Genomic DNA, 24,730 nt, shown 5'->3' on the forward strand with positions numbered 1-24,730 from the left:
TATTCATATATATCATGTATTTTATGTATTTTCAGAAACAGTACTCCACCCAGGATTATCTGGAGTGTGTTGGTAGACTTCAGGATCATGCAGATGTTGTAGTGGAGATCAGGAACGACTTGTCATCCAAGCAGGGCTCTCTGAGTAACAACATGGAGGAGTTACACAGTCAGCTGGAGGAATCCCAGGTTTGTATCACATATACTTAAATGCACCATAGAACGGCTTGAATACATTATAATAACAATGCATCCCTGAAAGAGTGTGGCACCTTCGGTACTTTCTAGCCACTTACATTTTGTCCCCTCCTTGCATGAGCATCTGTCTCAACATTCACCCACTTCTGTTTCTAGTTGTTGGAAGCACATCTGTCTACACTGGCTAGCTTTCTAACCAGAGATATGGACATAGCCAAGCAGCTGTTAAAGTCTGCTAATGAACTCATTCCCACGCATATCCACCAAGATCTTGCTTCAGCCTTTCGAGAGTTGCAGCCAGCATTTGCAGACGTTTGCCAAATGTCTGCAGAAAGGAATTACGTTCTAATGCAGGCTATTGATAAAGGAAAGGTCAGTGTTTGTTTCTCATTGTTGTGATCTAGGAAATTATGTTACTGAACTGCAATAAATACAAAGTAAATTAAATGAATCCTCATTGTGTGAACTGTGTTTTTCAGGCCAATTTGGAGTCAACATACCAGGAGCTCCTCAGTACCCTTAATCAACTATCAGGCTGTATTCATGACAACTCTGAGATGACCTACAACCTAGACATCATGAACACATATGACGTGAACACAGTGAAAGAAATGATCCAGAATATTGAGGTATCTTTTCATACCTTATTCTCCTTATGTTCCTTATTCACCTACAGTAGTGTATTTGAAGTATATATGAATAAAATACACAGTATTGTAAGGTTATATGAAACTAAATTAAAAGTTTGTGGTTTTTCCCTAGAATTAACCAATGACACAATATATTATGGTTTACATTTATACATCCAAAGAGTTGTGTTGATTGGTTCAGCCCCCTTCCATGACCCCTGTCTGTGTTTCTAGGACATGGAGACTAATGTGTTAGGGACCCAGAGGCATCTGGAGGACACTGCGTTTGACACCCAGTACTTTATCTCAGAGCATGCCCAGTTCCTGAGCCCAGCCCAGAGCAGGCACCTCCTCAAGTCTCTCAGCGCCACCCAGAGGGCAATTAAGGATCAGATGGAGAGGGTGGCCAATCAGAGATGCACCCTTCAACTCCAGCTGGAGATCAGCGAGAATGAGAGTCAGCAGAAGGTTTGGACCCAAATGACTGGGCTTAGGGCCATTGCACCTTGGAAAGAGTCCATTTCAGTTTGTTGAGAAAACTATGAAAATTTATTGGTTGAAGTGAAGTGTGGCTGTGTGTGTATTTTATAGCTACATAAACAAATTATGGTCATGATATATATTTTAGAATATATATATAAAATAATAATGTCACTAGAATTCATGAAGTCAGATTCATCATGTGTATATATTTATAATGTATAATGTGTTTTGAATGTGTTTTAATGAGAAGTTAGTCTCTTGCATGTTTCTTTTAACACTAAAAAGACCATCGCTTGACCACTGCCAAACGCTAACCTTTCTCCTGGTCGTGTTCACGTTTCACAGGCTTCAACACACCTTTACACTCTAAACTCCAGAGGACAAACTCCAAAGGCATCTTCAGTGTGGGAACGTTTTTCTCAACCAACCTCAGCACTAACACACTTGTGAACAAATGTCCTATTCCTCTCTACTAAACCGTCCTCTTTCTTTATCATGTCAGAATGCTGGCCTGTTGAGTGGCTAGCATGTTTACAGCATACTCAGACCATTGTCATCAGGGGTTGACTATCTACGAACGTCCAGTATGATTAATGCCTACTATGTAGTGTATGCTGTTGGGAGGAGTGTAACATTGTAACATTGCAACATTGCTCTCTGGTGTGTGCAGTGCTTGGTGGAGAAACAGAAGGAGTTCTCAGACAAGTTGCAGGAGCTGTGTGACAACCTGACCAATACAGAGAACTGTCTGATAGGCCAGCAGCAGCAGGCCAAGAGTGTAGAGAGTGTGGAAGACCTGCAGCAGGTCCAGAAAGAGCATCAGGTACAGTACAGTAGCTTGTTGACGAAATGTTGGTTCTAATAAATGAATTGCATCTGAACTATAGAATGTATGGCTACATTATTTTATTTTAAGTATGATGTCATTGCTACACATTTATCATATACACAATTATGCACATTGTGTTACACATGTATTGCTATTATACTGAATCTTGTTTGATGGGTTCACTAATTTATCACCTAACATTTCTGTTATCATGCTTTCTGTGCCTGTGTCTGCATCTCTGTGTGTTAAATATTAAATGTCCAGGCCTTGCAGAAAGACATCCTGACCAACGGCAGTGCCTTGAATGAGGTCATCAGTAGCACCAAGAAGTTCCTGGATGAGAACCGGTCTATGCTGACCCCAGATCAGATCGCTGCCATCGAGAGCAAGCTGGAGGACGCCAAGAGCAAGGTCAAACTCATCAACCAACGGGCCGAGGAGTCAAGGAAAGACGTGGAGAAGTCTGTGACTACTGCTATCAAACAGGAGACTGAGAAGGTTGGAAAACATATTACATTTTGCATGCATCAACATTATTTATATACCATGACTCGGTGCAAATCTGAATCATGACAGTTAAACTTTCTATTGTAGGTGGTTTACAGGAAAAGATAGATCCACTTAAAGACAAATAAAATTAGTTATGTTATTCAGCTTGATGATTGCTTACTTATTAAAATAATATATAAATGTACAAAATGTATAGTTATCTATTTAATCATATAATTTAGCCAACATATAATAACTCACTATATTCTACCTGTTTAGGAGGCTGTTGTTGAGCAGTTTGAGGAGAGTAAGAACAAGATTGAGGGTCTGCTGGACTGGATCAACAACATAGGGAATGAGAAAGGGATGGGGGTCGATCAGACAGACCATATGGGCAAACAGAACGGGAACATGCCTTTGCCATCGAAGACCTCAGCCAAGAACATTCTGGGAGAGGATGATGACCCCAATGGAAACAATGGAAACGCTCTCCAGACTACAGATAACGACACTGGCAGACAGGCTACAGAGAAGACCCCAGAACTGGACCTGGACAAGCAGTACGATAGGGTCAAGGTAAATTAAGCTATTCTCTCTGGTGGTGCTTGATTCATAGTGGCTTGTTGTTACACAAGGCTCAGGTCCCTTTTTCTAATAGCTGCATTGACCTTTTCCTTATTCTTTTCTTATATATATATATATATATATATATATATATATATATATATATATATACATGTATATAGGTTTTTGTATGTATGTATGTATGCATATATGCATGTATGTATGTATGTATGTATGTATGTATGTATGTATGTATGTATGTATGTATGTATGTATGTATGTATGTATGTATGTATGTATGTATGTATGTATGTATGTATGTATGTATGTATGTATGTATGCATGTAGGCATGTATGTATGTATGTAGGCATGTATGTATGTATATATATATATATATATATATATATATATATACACACACAGTTGAAGTCGGAAGTACACTTATGTTGGAGTCAATAAAACTTGTTTTTCAACTACTCCACAAATTTCTTGTTAAACAAACTATAGTTTGTGCATGACAAAATATCTACTTTGTGCATGACACAAGTAATTTTCCCTAAAATCGTTTACAGAAAGATTATTTCACTTATAATTCACTGTATCACAATTCCAGTGGGTCAGAAGTTTACATACACTAAGTTGACTGTGCCTTTAAACAGTTTGGAAAATTCCAGAAAATTATGTCATGGCTTTAGAAGCTTCTGATAGGTTAATTGGCATCATTTGAGTCAATTGGAGGTGTGCTTGTGGATGTATTTCAAGGCCTACCTTCAAATTCAGTGCCTCTTTGCTTGACATCATGGGAAAATCAAAAGAAATCAGCCAAGACCTCAGAAAAAAATTGTAGACTTCCACAAGTCTGGTTCATCCTGGGGAGCAATTTCCAAACACCTGAAAGTACTACGTTCATCTGTACAAACAATAGTACCCAAGTATAGACACCATGGGACCACGCAGCCGTCATACCGCTCAGGAAGGAGACATGTTCTGTCTCCTAGAGATGAACGTACTTTGGTGCGCAAAGTGCAAATCAATCCCAGAACAACAGCAAAGGTACAGGTACAAAAGTATCTATATCCACAGTAAAACAAGTCCTACACCGACATAACTTGAAAGGCCACTCAGGAAGGAAACCAAAACTGCCATAAAAAAGCCAGCCTACGGTTTGCAACTGCACATGGGGACACAGATTGTACTTTCTGGAGAAATGTCCTCTGGTCTGATGAAACAAAAATGGAACTGTTTGGCCAAAATGACAATCGTTATGTTTGGAGGAAAAAGGGGAGGCTTGCAAGCCTAAGAAAACCATCCCAACCGTGAAGCACGGGGGTGGCAGCATCTTGTTGTGGGAGTGCTTTGCTGCAGGAGGGACTGGTGAACTTCACAAAATAGATGGCATCATGAGAAGGGAAAATTATGTGGATATATTGAAGCAACATCTCAAGACATCTGTCAGGAAGTTAAAGATTGGTCGCAAATGGGTCTTCCAAATGGACAATGACCCCAAGCATACTTCCAAAGTTGTGGCAAAATGGATTAAGAACAACAAAGTCAAGGTATTGGAGTAGCCATCACAAAGCCCTGACCTCAATCTTATAGAATATATGTGGGCAGAACTGAAAAGGCGTGTGCGAGCAAGGAGGACTACAAACCTGACTCAGTTACACTAGCTCTTTCAGGAGGAATGGGCCAAAATTCACCCAACTTATTGTGGGACGCTTGTGGAGGCTACCCGAAACGTTTGACCCAAGTTAAACAATTTAAAGGCAATGCTACCAAATACTAATTGAGTGTATGTAAACTTCTGACCCACTGGGAATGTGATGAAAGAAATAAAAGCTGAAATAAATCATTCTCTCTCCTATTATTCTGACATTTCACGTTCTTAAAATAAAGTGGTGATCCTAACTGACCTAAAACAGGGAATTTTTACTAGGATTAAATGTCAGGAATTCTGAAAAACTGAGATTAAATGTATTTGGCTAAGGTGTATGTAAACTTCTGACTTCAACTGTATTTATATATATACATAGTCATGGGAAGCATAAAACATCACATATCACATACTCAGAAAAACAGTTACATTCCTCAACAAATAAGTCCCCAGTCAATACTTCAAAGTGCCTGAATGACACCAGAACATCGTTTTGGGCTTCCAAGTGGCACAGCGGTCTAAGGCACGGCATCTCAGTGTTAGAGGCGTCACTACAGTTACCCTGGTTTGAATCCAGGTTGTATCACAACCGGCCATGATTGGGAGGCCCATAGGGCAGCGCACAATTGGCCAGCGTCGTCCGGGTTTGGCCGGTGTAGGCCGTCATTTTAAATAAGAATTGTTAAAAAAGCCTAGTTAAATAAAGGTTAAATAAAAAATACAAATACATATAAAAAATGTATTTTGAAATCTGTTCCAGCAATAGAGTCCATTAAAACTGAAAGCAGATTTTCCTAGCTCGGTGGAGACCCTAGGAACCTCAAGAGTTAACCAATACTTAAATGCAATATTTTCACTTTATTTAATTTTTTCATTTCATATCTTGTCCCGTGTGTTAAATATCAGTGTTGTAGGTTTTTCATGTGGCAATTTTTCATACTATGTCAATTTGACAATAAAGCTTTTGGAATTTGAATGGACTCTCTCCTCTTCCAGGCTCATCACCAGGAGATCCTGTCCCAGCAGCAGGACATGATCATGGCCACCCAGTCAGCCCAGGCTCTGCTGGACCACCAGGCCCATGCCCTGTCCTCCACGGAGAAAGACAAGCTGCAGATGGACATCCAGGAGTTGAAGGGTCGGTACGACGCTTCCCTTACCCAGGCAGAACAGCAGATGAAGCAGGTGGTCCAGGTCCAGGAGGAGCTGAAGAAGTTCCAAGGAGACTGTGAGGAGTTTGAGGGCTGGCTGCAGCAGGCCGAGGGGGAGGTGGGGGAGCTGGGAGCCCCCGCTGGAGCTCTGAACATCCTCACAGAGAAGCTCCAGAGACAGAAGAGCTTCTCTGAGGACGTCATCTCCCACAAGGGGGACCTGCGGTTCATCACCATCTCAGGGCAGAAGGTGCTGGACGTGGCGAAAGCTTGTGGACGCATGGACCCTAAGGGGAAAGATGCTCAGCTGGAGGTGGATACCACTGGAACCTGCGCTACTGTAAAGGATAAGCTGGACTCGGTTGCTGGCCGTTACAAAGCCCTGCACTCTCAGGTAAACTTCATATACCAGTACCACAAGACTGATTTAGCCCGCTGGACTAAAGCCTAGTCTCAAAGTCTTCAGCAAGGTTACTGATCACATGCATGTTGTTCACTGAACCACCTTGGTAACACCAGGAGGTCTAGCTATTTAAATCAGTACGGTGAACACTGAGTGAGACACACATCTCAGAATGATTGAATGTTTTTTTTAATGGATGTAATATCCTATTCTCACCACACGGTGGAAGCATTTCTGTTTAATCAAAATGAAAGCGAATGAGTCATTGTTCTGTATCACAACACTGGTTCACTCTCATACTGAGAGGCAAAGGTTGACTTTGTGTAACTGTTCATCTTAAAAACAATTCAGATGAAATGCTCTCTTATTATATATTGCTGTCCAGCTTTTCTATAGGTTGAGATACAGAAAAGAGTAGGCAGTAATACTGCATGCATTCCAAGTTAGTAACTACCACAGCGATCAACATCACAACTCATTTCTTTCAGTGCAATGAGCTCGGCAACAACCTCAAAGATGTGGTGGACAAGTACAAGAAGTACGAGGACTCAACCGCTGGTCTCCTGAAGTGGCTCAACAACTCAGCGGAGGAAGCCAGAAGGCAACAGTCTGAGGCCATTGCTGCCGACCCTCAAACCCTACAGAAACAGCTGGAGGACACCAAGGTATGACAAAAAAATGAAATCTCACCAAACAGTATGAGTTTTATCCAGACAAAGCACATTACCACAGTGTAACAGACTCCGGGCTAGAGGAGGGCAAGTGGAGGCATAGCTGTTTACAGAACAGCCTTTTTTCAGAGTTTACTCACTGACGGCTCTGAGAACTGAATGGGTTTAGAGGTCATTACACCGCTTCAAACTTCCCTCTCCATATACAGTGTTTCCACTCACTTTAAAACAACACTGCTATTTTTAGGTCCAAATTCAAACCTCAAAGCAGTCCCCAAGACATGAATATCCTAACCATTCGTTCATTGTCTTGCGTATGCCTTTGAGGCGGGGGTGGGGGGGTTATGATTGGAGTTGGACTGGACAGAGGTGTAGAGAATGCCTAGTATCCTTTAATAGATGATGTCCCTGCAGTACTCTCTGAGTCAAGCTGGCTTGCAACAAAAGTATGTAGTGTAGAGAGAGAGAGAGAGTGGGAGTAAAGTCATGTTCCATTACATCTCTCTATGGAGTTGTATTGCAGTGGCTCATAGATATAGAAGATTAGAGGCGCCTAAAACTCAAGAATGTAGTTTATGTCAGGGAAATGCTACGTTTCCCCCTGAGTGCAACCAGTCAGGTATATGGAAAGTTACAGTAGTGGAGTTCTAGTATTTGAATAACACTATTTGTTTTTAGATGCTTTTACAAAATATTTGTCTCCAGCTTTAAATCTGTATAATTACAGCATTGTAATAAAGATATAGCTGGAGTGTATTGATATATCTATATGGAGCTGTGTGGTTTGTCTGTTAGACATGTTGACTGTCTAATCTTCTGTCTGCCTGTGTTTGTCATGGTCAGGCTCTACAAAATCAGACCACTGGTCGTCAGACTGCTGTGGAGACACTCCGCAAAACATCTGACTCTCTGGTCACTGCTGAGGGGGACCTGTTGACCAATCAGGACGAGATCCAGGAGACAGTAGGTGAGTAATCAGTCTTAAGTGTAGATTCTCATCCAATGCTATTTCTAAAAAATAATGAAATACTTGACAATATAGTGCCACTGCCAATGTGTGGTTCCTATCATAGTGATTCATGACTGTTGGAGTGAAATAGTAGTAGGGGAGAGTGTGGTAAGTTGAGCCATCCCTTGTTTCTAGGACACCATACACAAATGTAATAATTTGACCAAATATTTAGGAAGAGGTCATCATATCATAGAGTCTGTGTTAGGTCCCAATTTTGTTTTCACCAAGTCAAATTAATGTATTGTTCTAGAGGTTTCATGAAGCTTGTATCTTAACCAAAATACATTTTGAGATTATTCTATACATCAGTTGGGGTCTCTATAAGCGTCAATATGAGGTTCTAAACCTAGCATGAAAGTTGATCCTTGTGGGCTAATGAAAATGGTTTGCCTTGGGGTAAGTTGAGCCAATGGCCATGGAGTAAGTTGAGCCACAGTTTGAGCAAATGTAAGTGTTTTCTTCCCAGGCATAATGCCAGGCATTATCGCGGGGATATGAGGTAACACCAGGTCCTGGTCTATGTTAAAAGTATTTTTAAAAAGTACATAGTGTTTGTAAGTTGCTCAACTTACCCTGTCCGGCAGCTCAACTTATATCCGGGTAAGTGGTGCCAAGAGACCAATTATTTTGGACAACCTATGTTTCCAAAACTGTAATGTTTACATGAATTCTGATTATTTTAATAAGAGATGCACAACATCCTGAAATATAAGTAGATGTCTTTGTTAGAATGAATACTATATTTCCCTTGACGGCGTGATGCTGAATGTAAAAATGTTTACCTTGTCCCTAATGATATTGCGCTTGGCCGACTCAAAAGTATTTTTCCATATGTTTGACCTTAGCAGAAAGGTCGAACAGAGAGAACAGTGACAACCCTGACTTGATTTGCTCATCATTTCCAAGTGGTATGAACTTTTACCAGTGCTAAGCATTGACCCTAAAACCCTTACATTGTGTCTTTGCTTTCAGATGATATTGTGGAAAGGTATGACAACCTGTCCAAGTCAGTGAGTGATCGTAATGAGAAGCTTCAGATCACCCTGACCCGCTCCCTGAGTGTCCAGGATGGCCTGGATGAGATGATGAGCTGGATGGAGGGAGTAGAGGAGAGTGTGAAGGAGAAAGGACAAGTCCCTCTGGATTCAGCAGCAATTGGAGATGTGCTGAGCAACGGGGCTGTAAGTACTGTAAACATTCACTTTGTGTCACTGTTTTTGCCAGTCAAATAGCCATTTCACCATATATTCACCTTACTGTAACTGGTTATTTTGGCTCAACCGTTCATTTGGAATTTGTCTCTGCATGATCTTCTACAGATGATGAAACCTGAACTATAAAAACATTGAAAAACATTCAAATGTCTCTAAAATATATATTTGTCATCTGTTGTGTTTTTCTTCAAGGCTCTGGAGCAGGATATTTCCAGTCGCCAGAGTAGCATCTCGGCCATGAAGGCCAAGGTGAAGAAATTTGTGGAGACAGCTGACCCCTCCGCCGCGGCTCTGCTGCAGTCCAAAATGGACGCCCTGTCACAGCGCTTCTCTGACACCTGTGACAAGCACAAGCAGAAAATGGAGCAGCTGGAGCAGCTGAAGGACAAGGTGGAGGAGTTCGAGAAGACCTCAGACAAGGTGCAGCAGTTTGTGCTCAAGCGCTCACAGGCCCTCTCCGAAACAGACGGGCCAGGGAAAAATGTCAACGAGCTCTCGCAGCTCATGCAGGTAAATATGTTAATTTAATGCTCATTTTCAACCACACATTGCTCAATAGTGATCTTCCAATTGTTCTAACTGTTCTAATGTTTCTGTAGGACACTAACACTGAGTTGGCTGAACATGCCAAGGATGTGGAAATACTGCAAAAGCTGTCAAAGGAGCTGTCCAATATGGGTCCAGAGGGAAGCATGGCCCAGATTCAGGGAAAGATTGACAACCTCTCCAACAACTTCAATGCCTTCAAAGACACTGTGAAAGAGAAGTACGTGAAGATGACGGTAGCAGAGCCACCTGCTGATCCTCATGTACAATCTACTTGTGGGGATACTTGTTCTCATTTGACACAGAAGAAACATCATTATTTTATCTCGCCAGTTGACAGTCATGTTTTGGCATATTTGATATGTCTCTGTGATGTGATGTGACTGTGGTTGTCTTCTCCCTTTTACAACACAGAGAGGAGGAGGTGTCTTCCTGCCAGGACCAGCTGGGAGACTTCAGGGATGCAGCCGGAGCTCTCAGGACGTGGCTGGAGGAGACAACAGAGAAAGTCCCTGTGGTTCAGCCAACCAGCAGTGAACAGAGTCTATTGAATGACCTGCAGAGAGTCAATGTGAGTGAGCAGGCAGACTGGTCTGGTACTAGATAGCCCCCCTTACTTATTTGCATTATGGAAATTATATGTTCTACCTTTGTTCTTAGTGCAAAGAAGGACAACTGCATAGCTATGTTACAAAGGTGCAGGTGAATGTGGAGCTTGTTCTTCAAATGGTCTTGAATGCCTTATGTTACATTTTTTAAGTTGAGTAATTTAGCAGACGCTCTTATCCAGAGCAATGTACAGGAGTAATTATGATTAAGTGCCTTGCTCAAGGGCACATTGGCTTATTTTTCACCTAGTTGGCTCTGGGTTTTGAACCAGCAATCTCTCGGTTACTGGCCCAATGCTCTCACATTTATTTTGCAATTTTATTTATTTATAAAGCCATTTTTACATCAGCAGATATCACAAAGTGCTATACAGTAACCCAGCCTAAAACCCCAAACAGCAAACAATGCAGATGTAGGAACACAGTGGCTAGGTAAAACTCACTAGAAAGGCAGGAACCTAGGAAGAAACCTAGAGAGGAACCAGGCTCTGAGGGGTGGCCAGTTATCTTATGGTTGTGCCGGGTGGACATTATAAGAGTATATGGCCATTAAGGCCAAATTGTTCTTCAAGATGTTCAAACGTTCATAGATGACCAGCAGGGTCAAATAATAATCACAGTGGTTGTAGAGGGTGCAACAGGTCAGTACCTCAGGAGTAAATCTCAGTTGGCTTTTCATAGCTGAGCATTCAGAGGTCGAGACAGCAGGTGCGATAGTGAGAGAGAAGAGTCGAAAACAGCAGGTTTGGGACAAGGTAGCAAGTCCGGTGAACAGGTCAGGGTTCCATAGCCACAGGCAAAACAGTTGAAACTGGAGCAGCAGCATGACCAGGTGCACTGGGGACAGCCAGAAGTCATCAGGGCAGGTAGTCCAGAGGCATGGTCCAGGTCCTCCCAGAGGGAAGAGAGAGTAATTAGAGGGAGCATACTTAAATTCACACAGGGCACCAGATAAGACGGGGGGGACACTGTGGTCTCATCCGAGGATACCCCCGGACAGGGCCAACCAGGCAGGATATAACCCCACCCACTTTGCCAAAGCACAGCCCCCACACCACAAGAGGGATATCAACAGACCACCAACTTACTACCCTGAGACAAGGCTGAGTATAGCCCACAAAGATCTCCTCCACCGCCGAACATCTAGGCTACCTGCCGCTCATGTTTTCATGTCATATTACCCACGTCACAGGTTTGGCACTTAATGTGTTTTTGTAATGGAGTAAGAGGAGTGCAGTGCGATATATCACTATTTTGTCCTCCCTGATTTCACAGTAGTTTCCATGCCAAAGCAATAAAAGGATGGGAAGTGTTTAACATAGGACTCGTCAAGGAGTCAAACACTAAATAACTGTGACTCTCTGCCAGAAAAAAACTTCCAATCAGAGATGAACTGGTACAGTGTGTCACAGAAAAAAGATAAAAGACAAGAAGAGAGTAACGAACCATAAGTAAATAGGTCAAACATCAAAGATTAAAACACAAATCCCTCCACAGTTAATAATACATTTGCATATTGAATAATTTGTTTGTACCATGCGAAAAATCAGAGTTTAAAATTAAATTAATCAGAACTTGACATTGGAAAGGGTTTCCTTTGAGGAGATTTTAGTCTCGATGCTGCATTGCTCCAAATATATTTAGCTTGGCCCTGCTTCTTACAATAAACAGTCAAGACAGAGTCATTCAGTGTTCTCTCAATGTAGCCATGCAAATTGCAGCCTTATTCGGGACAGTGTTGTGTAAACTATGTTATTGGTTTGATTGATCTCTTTTCAGGCTCTAATGGAGGAATGGACAACCAAAGGCTCTGCTGTCCAAGATATAAATAGCAAAGGATCTGCGCTATGTAGCTTCATAAGTGTTCTCACATCTCCAGCCAAGACCAAGATGTCACACAAGTCAGGTACTGTATGCTTTCAGAAGGTTTGATTATCTCAAAGCAGTTTGTTAGAGATATTTTTAAGCAAATGGTTGTGTTCGGGAATGAGAAAACAATGAAAGGGGAGATACCCGCTATCTGTTGCAACACGTTTTGCTACGCTGTACTGTACAGAACATGACCCTGATCTCAATGGAACCACAGTGATCATACAATGATCTTTTTCCTGTATGACAACCCAATAGAGTCTAGTTTGCTTTTGACATTTGTACTTAACAAATAAGCATGATCTTGTGTATTTGTTTGTTTTGCGATCAGCCGTTGCTAACGGTGGTGGCCCCGGAAACCATGCCTACCTAACCAATAAAGGTACTTTTTCTTTACCAGTGTGTCATGTTAGGAATGTATCAACACAGTGTTCCAGACCTGTACATTAGCATAACAACTTATCATGTAATGGCTTGTTCGGTTGAAATGGTCTGTTTTAGGCCTCGTCTTGTACTTATCCTTGATTCTTTCTACTGGAAATGTCCCATTCTTTTTACATTCCAATGTATTAAGAACATGATTTCAATCTATTTTCAATATACCTTCAATAGCATGAAAACCCATTTCAAACCAGCTGTGTTTAGACCACACTGCAAAACAATTTCACAGACTAAATTCACAAACAAATGTTTGATGTGACCATTTCCAGTAGTGCTGGAACTGCTTACAGCAGTGCCTTGTCCAAGTCATTGTTGTTATGAAAGGTAAACTGGCTGGTGTCTAACACTCTAACCACCCACAGAGCTGATGGTGGTACAGCAGAACATGTCGTATATCAACGAGGGCCACGAGAGGCTGGGAGAACTACTGAAGGACCGGGCTGCAGAACTCTCTGGCCTGGTGCAGCAGATGGCAGAGGCCCAGAAGGAGACAGATGCCATGATAACATGGCTGAAGGACATGAAGAAGACAACAGCATCCTGGAACTCTGCGTCCACAGAGAAAGACGCCATGAAAACACAACTGGAGCAACAGAAGGTAGATTCAGCCAAGGCCTGGTCTTCATAGACTGTTTCTACATTGTAATAGTTGTTGTGCCTATGGCTTATTATAGTAGTGGTTTAGTACATCCAGTGGTATCATATGAAATATCTCAGAGTATTATTGGTATGCAAAATGCTCTGTGGGTAGCCAATGTTTTAGGCAGGTGCCTCTTGTTTCTACTCTGTGCATGAAGAGTGCATGAAGAGCCAATGAATCAAATATATGATGGTTTTAGTCAAGCACTATATCTCTATTTTCCTCAGGCCTTTGAGGAGGACATGAAACAAAAGCACGAGCAGCTCCAGAAGCTGAGAGAGAAGCTCCTCCACTTGATTGAGAAACACCCAGACTCTCCTGAAGCAGCCAAATGGAAGCAGATGCTGGCACAGATAGGTATGCAGTATGCAGCATCCCATCTGTTTGTCTCCAAATGTTTTAATATCTACTGCATCAATGCAGAGAGCTTTACCCGGGGTCAGTCCAGTCCAGTCAACCGCTCCCCCCTTTCCAAGGCTTCATGACAGAATAACTGGCCTCCCCCACACCTACAGAATTGGCAGACTCATACAGCTAAGACCTAATCAGTAGGGGCTGTGCAAAGTTCAAGTTGCCAGGGTGTTTTGTGCTGACGGATGTTTGTTCCTCAGATGCTGCCTGGGCGGATGTAAGCGGGTCGGTGGAGAACAGGAAGCAGCACCTGGAGGAGTCCAACAGGATCCTGGACGTGTTCCAGACCACTGAGCCACAGCTCCGCCAGTGGCTCTCAGAGAAGGAGATGATGCTCAGTGTCCTGGGGCCCCTCTCCATGGACCCCAACATGCTCAACACACAGAGGCAGCAAGTCCAGGTACTTCACTATGGGACATATTAGTTAGTGTTGAAATTATTACCACCATGGTTCAATGTCAATGTCACCTACTTCACACGTAAGCTAATGTTAAAGACAGTCATTGTTTTGTCTGCAGGCCAAATGTTGAGGCTTGCCAGAATTAGTCAAAATCAAGATGATTAAGATTGAAAAGGTTGAACCATTTTTCACATTATATGCATTATTAAACACTAACATTGCTATTTATTAAGGTCATATTGACTTGTCCCTCCTAGATCCTCCTGAACGAGTTTGACAGCCGTAAACCACAGTATGACCAGCTTAATGAGGCTGCTGCTGCTATCCTGAGCACCTCAGCCAAGCAGGACCCCTCCTCTGGTGGGAAGGTGGTGAAGGACCAACTGGCCGCCGTCACCCAGAAATGGCAGGGCCTGACTGGGCAGCTGAGACAGCGAGCCGGCCTCATCGACCAGGCCGTGGGGAAGACTGGCCAGTTCCAGGATCTGCTGAGGAGCTTGAGCCAGAGCGCCGCCTCACTGGAGACCCGGCTCAACAGCCAACAGGCCCTTAGCAGTCAGCCTGACGTGGTGAAGAAGCAGCTGGAAGAGGCTAACATCATCTCTGGCCAGCTGAGGGAGGAGAGGAAGAGACTGAAAGAGGCTGAGACCCTCTGCTCAGAGCTCTCTGCCCTGGTCACTGAGGACTACCTGAAAACAGACCTAGCCAGGCAGCTGGAGGTGGTCACCAAGCCCTTCAAACAGTTGGAGGACAAAGCAGGTTTGGCTTTGATTTCATTTGCTTTCATTTTTTTATATAATATGTTTTTTTCTCTTTAATGAGAAGCTTCAGGCTGTACTGTGGTTTAATGTCTGAAACTTTGACAGCCATTGAAGGAGTTTCATGATGAGGTAGACATTGTCACTCTGAATGATAAATGTATGCTTTGTTCCTCTGCCTCTTAATGACATTAATGTACATGCTCTTTTTTAGTGAAGCGGATCCAGCAGCTGAACTCAGCCTTCGCAAGCTCCCAGCAGTTCCACCAGACTTCCAAAGACTTCCAGGGGTGGATGAATGAGATGCTCCAGGAGCAGTCTAAATCTCAGGCAGTCTCAGCCCTTGTGGAGAACCTTCAGCAAAGCCTGAAAGAGCACAGTGCCCTGCAGAAGGCCCTCAGTGAACATAAGGAACCATACAGCACCATCGTCAGGGAGGGGGAGACCCTACTCCAGAACACAGATGGGGCAGAGAAGGTGGCGCTGCAGGGCCAGCTGGCCACATTGCGTTCCAACTGGGACGACGTGAAGAAGAGCTCATCCGAGCGCCAGGATAAGCTCCAGGGGGCGCTGCAGAGGGCCCAAAAGTATCACGAGCATGCTGAGAAGCTCCAGTCCTGGGTCCAGGAGAGTGAGGTCAGGGAGGGTAGCGTCAGGCTCAGCGTGGACCCAGCTGTGGTGGAGAGCTCAATCTCCCAGCTGAAGGCCATCCAGAAGGACGTGGACAAACACAGAGGCCTGGTGGCGCAGCTGAACACTGCAGCCGAAAGCCTCCTGGAGGTGGCCAATGCAGACATAGAGGCTGTCAGGGAGGAGAAGGCGGCCATTGGGCAGAGCGTGGACCGGGTCACAGAGAGGGTCCAGAACAAGAGGGATTCTCTGGACAAGATCTCACAGAGGCTGAAGGAGTTCAACGACACCCACAAAGAGGCCAAGGGCCAGCTGGCAGGGGCTAAGAAGCAGCTAGATGCCCACACATCACTGGGGGTCCAGGCCTACAGCAACAAGAACCTGATCAGCATGAAGGCCCAGCAGAAGAGCCTGGATGGGGTCAACACACAGCTGGAGCACCTGAAGAGCCTTGCCCAGGGCCTCGTGGCCGACGTCCCCGAAGCTGACGGGGTGACAGACCTCCTCCTTCAGGCTGACAGCCTGGAGAAAGAGTACGGCTCCCTCAGCAAGGATGTAGGGAAGACTTGCTCCACCTTGGAGGGCAAGCTGCAGGGCATCGGGCAGTTCCAGACCAACATCCGCGAGATGTTCACCTGCTTCGCAGACTTAGATGATGAGCTTGACAGCATGGCTCCTGTGGGCCGCGAACTGGCCACTCTGAATGAGCAGCAGGGCGGCATCAAGGTCTTTATGGAGAAACTGCAGGAGCTGATGGCAGACACGGCTCGAGGAGAGGACAGATGTAAGAAGATGCTGGAAACTGAGGCCTCCCCAGATCTTCTGGGGCTGAAGAGAGATCTGGATGTTCTGAGTAAGCAGTGTGGCAAGCTGATGGACAGAGCCAAAGGGAGAGAGGAAGAGGTGGGGAGTACATTCACCCGTCTGAATGAGCTTTACTCCAAGCTACAGCAGTTCACTAACAAACTGGGCGGAGCTGAGGTCAAGGAGGAGGGTCAAGGGTCAGTTGGCATGGAGACGGATGTCATCAACCAACAGTTGGAAGCTTTCAAGGTAAGATTACATTTTGTTAACATTTTACAGTAAAGTAAATGTAATGGAAAGGCTGATACTGTATTATCAAGCTTGGTTGCCACCACTAATGGTGATTCATTGTGGTTTTGAATGCCTTACGCATTGGCTACATTATGGTATCATATTATTTCAGCTCGTGCTTTACTATTGTACTCTAGCGCTATCACTTTCACCAGCCACATCACTCAACTGGATGACATTACCCTGCCAGAAAGATATCATCCTTACATACAGTACTACCCTAAAATAACCATTAGCAAGACTTATAACACCTGGAGTAACATAGGATCTTGAGTGTCTGTTTGAGCTTCACCTACACCAAAATATTATTTTGATTTACTGAACTCACTACAACAAAACATTCCATTACTGGGTAATTTGGTTGCAACAGTTTAAAAACATACAGCAAGTTCAAGTACCATATTAAATAAAAATACTTTAAAACCAGATAAACAGTAAAGACACAAAGCATCAATAAACAAAGTGCAAAGTGCAGTAGAAAACCATTAGAACATTTTTCAACATTGCATGCAGAAATCTCTGGAAATAAATCCACATCACTATCTTAATTCAGACTTCAGTGGTATTATAAGTTAAACAACAGGGCGCCAGCTGTACGGTGTTTCCTCTGACACATTGGTGTGGCTGGCTTCTGGGTTAAGCCGGTAGTGTGTCAAGAAGCAGTGCGGCTTGAAGGGGTCGTGTTTCGCCTCTCCCGAGTTCGTATGGGAGTTGCAGCGATGGGACAAGACTGTAACTGCAATTGGATACCACGAAATTGGGGAGAAAAAGGGGTTAAAAGTACAAAAAATATATATATATAATAATAAACAAAAATGGGCGTGGCCTTACCTGGTCAGTGGTGACTCACTCGTTGGCATGAAAGAGTGAACACGTGCTTTGTTTCATTATTCTGCTCTACCAGCTAATTCACTGGTGTTTGAGCATCTGCTGTTCCTCTTTAGAAAGAGCTGACTAAAAGTCTTAAAGTTTGTGTTAGCCTGTCTGTGGATGGCTTTAGATGCTCATCGTTGGTGTGCATGACTTTTCTGTATAAGCCTACCTGAACTTGATCTTTCCCCTGTAGAATTTAAGAGTATACAGGGCATTGCTTTTCTAGCTGTGGAACATCTTGAGGTGGTGGTTACTATATGTCATACCGTTGCTGTTAACAATAAAGGCATCTAGTAGTGCATGCTTACGCTGTATTGGGAATATCTGGATTCTACAGAAATGGAAAGGGAGCCAGAATAGTAACCACTAGCCAGAAACCATATTCCTGCAGTGCAATATTCACTCCCCTACATATACTGAACTCTATAGACTCCTTCTCCAACCAACACATTTACCACTACTAGGAGTTTTTAATCATTCAACATTATTGTTTTTGTATTTACAGAGTTTTTCTCCCTTCAGTCAAGTTTCCTTTGATGTTAGCTTGAATGTGTAAAACGTCTTTATGCTCTCTATGAAATAAAACAACAATTATTTTATAAAACACTATCTTAATAGGAAAGATATGAGAGAATATAAATGAAACACTAACAACAGCATAATTGTGCCATAATATTATCAAGGCTTTTGTTGGTATATCAGTGGTGGATGAAACATGACTTAATGTGGAATAAAAAAAAGCATTCTAAAAGCCTGTAAATGCTGTTAGAGTTGATGGAAGGGGATTAACTATTCAGATTTGGGAAAAAAAAAGTTATTTATTGTCTGAAAGCATCATATCAAAACATTACTTTTAACCAAATGTTTCATACTACAGCATTACACATCTATTTGAAAATATAGGCCAAAGGAATTTGTTAAATTTTGTTTTGATGTTTTTTTTATTTAATCACAAGTACATTCACAAACATCAGCCTTTAGATAAATACCTTAAAATGTTATATGAAAATATAGGTCTTGTAGAACTGCAGTCAATGTTCTGAATGGAAGCTGGAATTATAATAATATATAATGTAATTTTGTGCCAGTTAACCCATTTTAAACATTGTGTTTTTAAGCTACAGACGTCTGGGTTGTTCCATTGGATTCGTCTATTTCATCTGTAGATACCAACCATGAGACTGTGTGGTTAACGGGGACTGAGCTAGTGCAGGGTTTGAGAGACAAGGGTGGATCCCCAAGGTGCCCGGGCCTGGTCTGTAGAATCTGAATGGTTTGAGCTACACGCTATTAAAATCTATCTATGATAAGTTGAGACTCTCACGAAAACACACATGTAACATGTTTTGCTCTATGACACTCACAAGCTACACAAATGCCGTTCTTCTACATAGAAAATCATAGGATATCCCAGGACATAGTGTCTATAATACTGTAATACGTTCACATAGATTCTGTCACAAACTCCACACAGATGTCACTGACTAGTTGGATATTAATTTCCTGGTGAGCAAACAATTTCTGTACTCACAGCATTCAGATAAATAAAACAAAACAATTTTGTGATATCAAATTGTGATCTTGTCTCATTGCTACAACTCCCCAACGCGCTCGGGAGAGGCAAAGGTTGAGTCATGCATCCTCTGAAACATGACCTGCCATACCGCGCTTCTTAACACCCACCCACTTAACCCAGAAGCCAGCTGTACCAATGTGTCAGAAGAAACACTGTTCAACTGACGACCGAAGTCAGCCTGCAGGCCAAGTAAATCCCCTCTGGCCAAACCCTCCCCTAACCCGGACGACGCTGGGACGATGCTGGGACAATTGTATGGGACTCCCAGTCACAGCCTGGGATTGAAACCGGGTCTGTAGTGATACCTCAAGCACTGCGATGCAGTGCCTTAGACCACTACGCCTGTCACACTCTGACCATTATTTGCGTTTGTTTCTATGTTTTGTTTGGTCACGGTGTGATATGAGTGGGCATTCTATGTTGCATGTCTAGTTAGTCTGTTTCTATGTGTTTTGGCCTGATATGGTTCTCAATCAGTGGCAGGTGTTTGTCGTTGTCTCTGATTGGGAACCATATTTAGGTAGCCTGTTTTGTATTGTGGTTCGTGGGTTATTGTTGTTGCATGTTAGCACAGTCGTTTGATAGCAGTCACGGTTAGTTTGTTAATTTGTCTACTTCGTGTTTTTTCGTCCTTTATTAAAATCATGCATCAATACGACGATCGTGACAACACCACTCGGGAGGCCCCGTATAAATACATTTTTATCAGGTTTTTGCTTTGGCAAACCATATTTTTTGTTGTTGACATTTATCAATAAAACTCATTAATGCAACTGTTAATTTCAAATTGTTTGTGTTCTACGTGTAGCCTTGGTTGTCCTGAAAAGAAAATGGTAAAACACTTCATTGTGAGCCTAAATATAAGAGCTGGACATGCAGATAAATGAAAAGCCCATTTTAGCTGGGGTCTGATCGGGTTTTTTAAGAGGGTTTGATTGGTAACCATGAACCATCCTATAATATTGACTACTACCAGCTGTTGCTGAGCAACGTGTTCCCTGCTGGTTGTGCTCACCTTATCACCCTCACATTGTCCCATCTCTAAGTCTCGTTGGGTAGGCCTGCACACAGACACGTCAGCTGCTAGCGGAAAATCACCATTGTACTCATTCAGGCCGCTAGCTACTCTCTCTGAGAAAAGTTCCCTGAAAATAAGGAATCCCAAAAAGAACCCTACTTAATTCCATTACAGCACAAGGTATTTCCTAATTGGTGTCTAAAAACCTGTTTTGATGCTCGGAAACCTGTGGACACAGACCGAGACCGAATGTAATGGGATGTCTGCAGTGTGAATAGGGGTTTCATGTGGTCTATAATAATCCTGCTTGGTTTATTCGTAGATCTGGTACTTGGTCTATTTTGGGGTTTCATTGGCAGCTGTTGTGAAAGAAATAAACATTAAAAGGCAGCAATAAGTGAACTCATTTTGTTGCGTTACCATTTTAGGTCACGGTTTGTAAGAGCCTCCCCTCCCGAGTCCAGTGTTTCACTCTTATTGTTGTTGTAGTTAGGGGATCTGGAAGGTTTGCTGGGAAGGATGTGGTGTATGTAGTCCTTCGTGATAGTTAGTGTGAGCTCAGCTCAGTGACAAAACCTGCTGGGGGTTGGGGAGGTGGGATGTGTTGGGGCGTATTTTTAAGGTTTCTACTCAGACGTTACATCAGTGTCTCCTATGAACCTAAAAGGAATTTCTCTCTCATTAATCATAGCTATTCCTCTCACTGAAGTTGATGAGGGGAAAAGGGCCGTTGGGGAGACCCCATCGTGTAGCCCAGCTTGCTCACTTACCCCAATGATGATACACTCAAATCAAATCACTCTCCCCAAGGTGGAACATGACACCAGAAATGTACCAGGATTGGCAGATCACTTTTCATGGTGACACATTGCATTTTTCCTTTGTGTTTTGGGATTGTGATTCACCTAAGACACCTAAGAGATTCATTTGTTCCTGTATGCACTAGGAGTGCACTTGTACACAATCAAGAGAAGCTTTTGAATTTGTCTCATTGAATTCTTTGTCTAATCCTTTATAATGGTTTTCGTTTCATTCACACCCATTGTTGGGAGTGACTGATGAGTAGTTCTGTTGAAAGGGATTTTTCTGCAGAAGATGTCACAAAGAAATGTGGCCCTTCTGCAACCTTTGGTCTGAATAGCCTGTCCTTGTGAATAACTTTACTCACATGCAATGTAATAAGAGTAATGTGTAAGTGCTCTATAGGTTTCGAGGGAGATATTTGAGTCATTTTGATTGGTTAAGGTGTATCCTATGTTGGTTGGAATGGGCATTAGTGAAGTCGCTCTCTTTATAAATCAATCTCATGATGACACATTTTTCTAATTCGGAGATCAAAACCCCCAGTTTAATAAAATCACATTCCTAATGACAAACCAGTTAGTGTAGGCCAGGATAACGGAAACAGCCTTGGTGCAGGAAACGGAGGATGAAAAGAGGAACACTTTTCCCTCCCTTAATTCAAATCCTGGATTTTGTCAAAATGATGTGGGATTCAGCTGCTGAATATCCTTTCTCTAAACCCAACAGATCTATTTAACCGCTTATTTATCTCTGCCAGACCTCCTCCTTTTTCCTCCTCTCATTGTGGGAAGGGGTCGTGGTGGTGGAAGGAGTTGGGATGGTTCAACTCCTTTCTGTTGTCAGCCTTCTGTGCTGCACACAAAATGAATTCCTCTCATTATCCCTCTCTCTCATTCCTCCTTTCTTCTCTCACACGACCCGGGTCACTCGCCATAAAATAGACACACCATGCCATGGATTTGGCAGAGCTGTGGGTGTTAAATTACCTGGGACCTGTGCCTCCCTCGGCATTCCAGAGTAATTAAGAATATCTGCAGGGTCCACAGCAACCATCCACAGGAAAACAACAGAGAAGGAACAGAAAAAAGGGAAAACATAGAGATCTATTTCAGCCCAGCGTGATGTCACCAAAGTGGGAGCTGCCTCTGCCTGTTGGTCTGGTGTGATTAAATGTTTTCTTCCTTCAGAGGAGGAAAGCTAGTTGCTTGTTGTGTGTTCCCCCCATCCTCTCCCATCCCCTCAGTCAGAGAGAGAGAGAGAGTGAGAGTGATGGTGCCAGGACACAGAAGATGACTAAGAAGTTAAGTCATATGGACTGTGGAGATAGAAGGGGAGAATTAGAGAGAAAAAAAGGGTCAAGCGTCCGACCAATCAACATGTGCCGGAGCAGCCCTCTGTGGCAGATGTTGCCTGAATAATGAGCTAGCGGGGGCGGGGCCTGCAGCCTCTCTGCCAGGAGGGTGTCTGTCTGTCATTGCAGGGCGAACCACCAGAGAGGCAGGGCAGGCATTTTTGTTTATCCAGGAGCACTGGCTCTTCTCGCCCTTTGTTTTCATAGAGCCCTGTGGATTTGTATCAGGATATGCCACTTTGCACTGAAGCTCTCCCACAGCCTACATGGATACCAGCGGGATTTAAGGGATAAAATAACCACTTTTAAGGGAGAACAATTCTAATGTCGTTTTGACAATGGGGAGGACAGCACCAAGTAGGGAATTCTTTGAGGATAGGTGACTCAATGAACGGATTGGACGGTTCCTGATACTGATTGCACAGCCGGTGCACTTTCTGAGTGAGGGTGATATGTTGCTTTAGTGTTATTGAGGTCCATTATTTTTACTGTTTGGATTATGACGATTATTAGGTCTGTTTTATATATTCTGAATTTGTCTAAGTAATTGCACCAATTATTGTGAATTGTTCATTTATTTATTTTATAAGAACTTGGTTTTGATATAGCAAATTAAGTAAATTAAAAAAGTGAATATTGAACTTGCACTTTTAGTAGTATTTTTTGGCTTGTTGCTTTAGCAGCAAATATTTGCACTGAAACAACATATACTGTACCTCAGACCACATTAGTATTATTTTATTATCTCTGAGTCAGTGCAGTTAGATTTAAGATGGGGAAACCTCTTAGCAGACCAGACTGCCTCCGCCAGAACCCCTCCTGTGTGGGAAAAGGGGAGGAGGAGGACCTAAACATTGATGACTGCTACGTTCCCCAGAGATCCATCTATGACACTGTCCGTCTCAATGAGCAGATTGATTGTGGCTCAAAGGGTAGCCTGGCTTCCAGGCACTTCACTGGCACCCTACCCTACACACACCGCACCCTGGACATGAGCAGCCTGTGTGGCAACGGAGTCCTCACCTCCTCCAGCGCCTTTGAGCTCCGCACTCGCGAGGCAGCTAGACTGGAGTCTGCTGTCTTTGATGGCCTGAAACTGAATGGTGACATCATCAGGGGAGCGGGAACGGTACTCCCTAAGACTCGTCTGGGGCAGGGAGGGGAGAAGAAGGAGCGCCTGCACCATCGGCGATCCTGGAGGACATTCGCTCCCACTAACATAGGGGAGTACGCCAGTCGCAGTGGCACCCTCTGTTCAGACGGACTGGATAGGTCGAGCCATGGTTTTACCCGTGGCAGGAGGGGACGGAGTGTCACCAACTCCCTGACATCAGAGGAGGACTCAGGCCTGTGCAGCCCCACCGCAGAGAGGGAGCGCCGCTCCCACCGGGCCTCCAGGAAACCACGCCCAGGCACCAGGAGCCTCTCCTCCTCCGAGGCCATGCACGTGTCTGGGGAGATAAAACCAAGCTGCTCCAACAGCTCAGGACAGGAGGAGTTCCCCTTCTCCCCAGTCAGGGACAACATACCCAGGGAACTGTACAACCCAGGACAGAGCAACAACCCTGTACAGGAGTCCCAGGAGGGGAATGACACCTGTGTGACAGACTTGAGTGAAACAGTGTTGACCATCACTAATGGGGAATACAGGGACTCCACAGGCAGGCGCTCCTCAAGATCAAACAGTAGGGATTCGACTGGCAGGAGGTCCTCGAGATCAGCCAGTAGGGTTCAAAATGGTGTCTCCAGGACGCTAACGAGCTATGATGAGCTCCCCACCGCCGAGCTGCTAGAGGACATGTCCTCCCAGTCAGACTGTGAGTTGGTCAGCGTGGTTGTCACACAGCCGGAGCCCTATGTGAGTTCTGGGCCGCGGCCAGAGTGTAGACAAAATATGGGTGTTAAACCGTTTGACTTGCAACACCACGGAGCTATAGAACAGCGGGAATACAGCATGGAGGACCTGGAGGACTTCCTGCTGTCAGTGGAAAGGGAGGCCTGCTTGGCCAATGGCAGTGAGCCACGGTCGTACCAAGAAATAGGGGACGACGAGATCGAGAGCCTGTTAACCGCTATAGCCGCATGCTCCGAAATTGACCTCATGGGCTTCTCCTCCCCCCAGGTACCCCAAAATAGTCTCCTCCAACTCCAGCATTGCAGGGTGGATTCTACCTTCAACTGGGCCAAATAAATACGGCACTTTTGATTAGTGTTTCCTGGGATGCTAGTCTTGTTTATCAGATTACATTAGGTCTGAATTGGGTTTAGTACGCCAGCCTGGCCTGTGAGTCTGTCTGGTGTGATGCTGCACAGCTGTGCTCCAACTAATTGCCGTGCTTTCCTTTCTAGAAGTTGCAGTGCTGACCAGTCAGAAAGAGGTTGTTGTTATGCCAGCTCTGTGGCCTAGGCCAGC

At 43.8% G+C, this 24,730-nt stretch overlaps 1 protein-coding gene across 1 annotated transcript in view; it reads left to right on the top strand.

The window, feature by feature from the left end:
* Positions 1-24,730, top strand: part of LOC112256808 (dystonin-like) — a 186,542-nt gene that overhangs the window by 112,829 nt on the left and 48,983 nt on the right. Inside the window, exons 41-61 of the mRNA XM_042328349.1 lie at positions 36-188; positions 354-569; positions 677-826; positions 1,061-1,294; positions 1,980-2,132; positions 2,403-2,636; positions 2,907-3,203; positions 5,843-6,391; positions 6,889-7,065; positions 7,915-8,038; positions 9,056-9,264; positions 9,490-9,807; positions 9,897-10,063; positions 10,258-10,414; positions 12,231-12,357; positions 12,652-12,702; positions 13,124-13,359; positions 13,629-13,758; positions 14,013-14,212; positions 14,470-14,971; positions 15,185-16,653. Coding sequence (XP_042184283.1) covers positions 36-188; positions 354-569; positions 677-826; positions 1,061-1,294; positions 1,980-2,132; positions 2,403-2,636; positions 2,907-3,203; positions 5,843-6,391; positions 6,889-7,065; positions 7,915-8,038; positions 9,056-9,264; positions 9,490-9,807; positions 9,897-10,063; positions 10,258-10,414; positions 12,231-12,357; positions 12,652-12,702; positions 13,124-13,359; positions 13,629-13,758; positions 14,013-14,212; positions 14,470-14,971; positions 15,185-16,653 — 5,853 coding nt within the window. The remainder of the gene's footprint in view (positions 1-35; positions 189-353; positions 570-676; positions 827-1,060; positions 1,295-1,979; positions 2,133-2,402; positions 2,637-2,906; positions 3,204-5,842; positions 6,392-6,888; positions 7,066-7,914; positions 8,039-9,055; positions 9,265-9,489; positions 9,808-9,896; positions 10,064-10,257; positions 10,415-12,230; positions 12,358-12,651; positions 12,703-13,123; positions 13,360-13,628; positions 13,759-14,012; positions 14,213-14,469; positions 14,972-15,184; positions 16,654-24,730) is intronic.

This window comes from Oncorhynchus tshawytscha, linkage group LG01 (genome assembly GCF_018296145.1).
Source record: "Oncorhynchus tshawytscha isolate Ot180627B linkage group LG01, Otsh_v2.0, whole genome shotgun sequence".
NCBI classification, from domain to species: domain Eukaryota; kingdom Metazoa; phylum Chordata; class Actinopteri; order Salmoniformes; family Salmonidae; genus Oncorhynchus; species Oncorhynchus tshawytscha.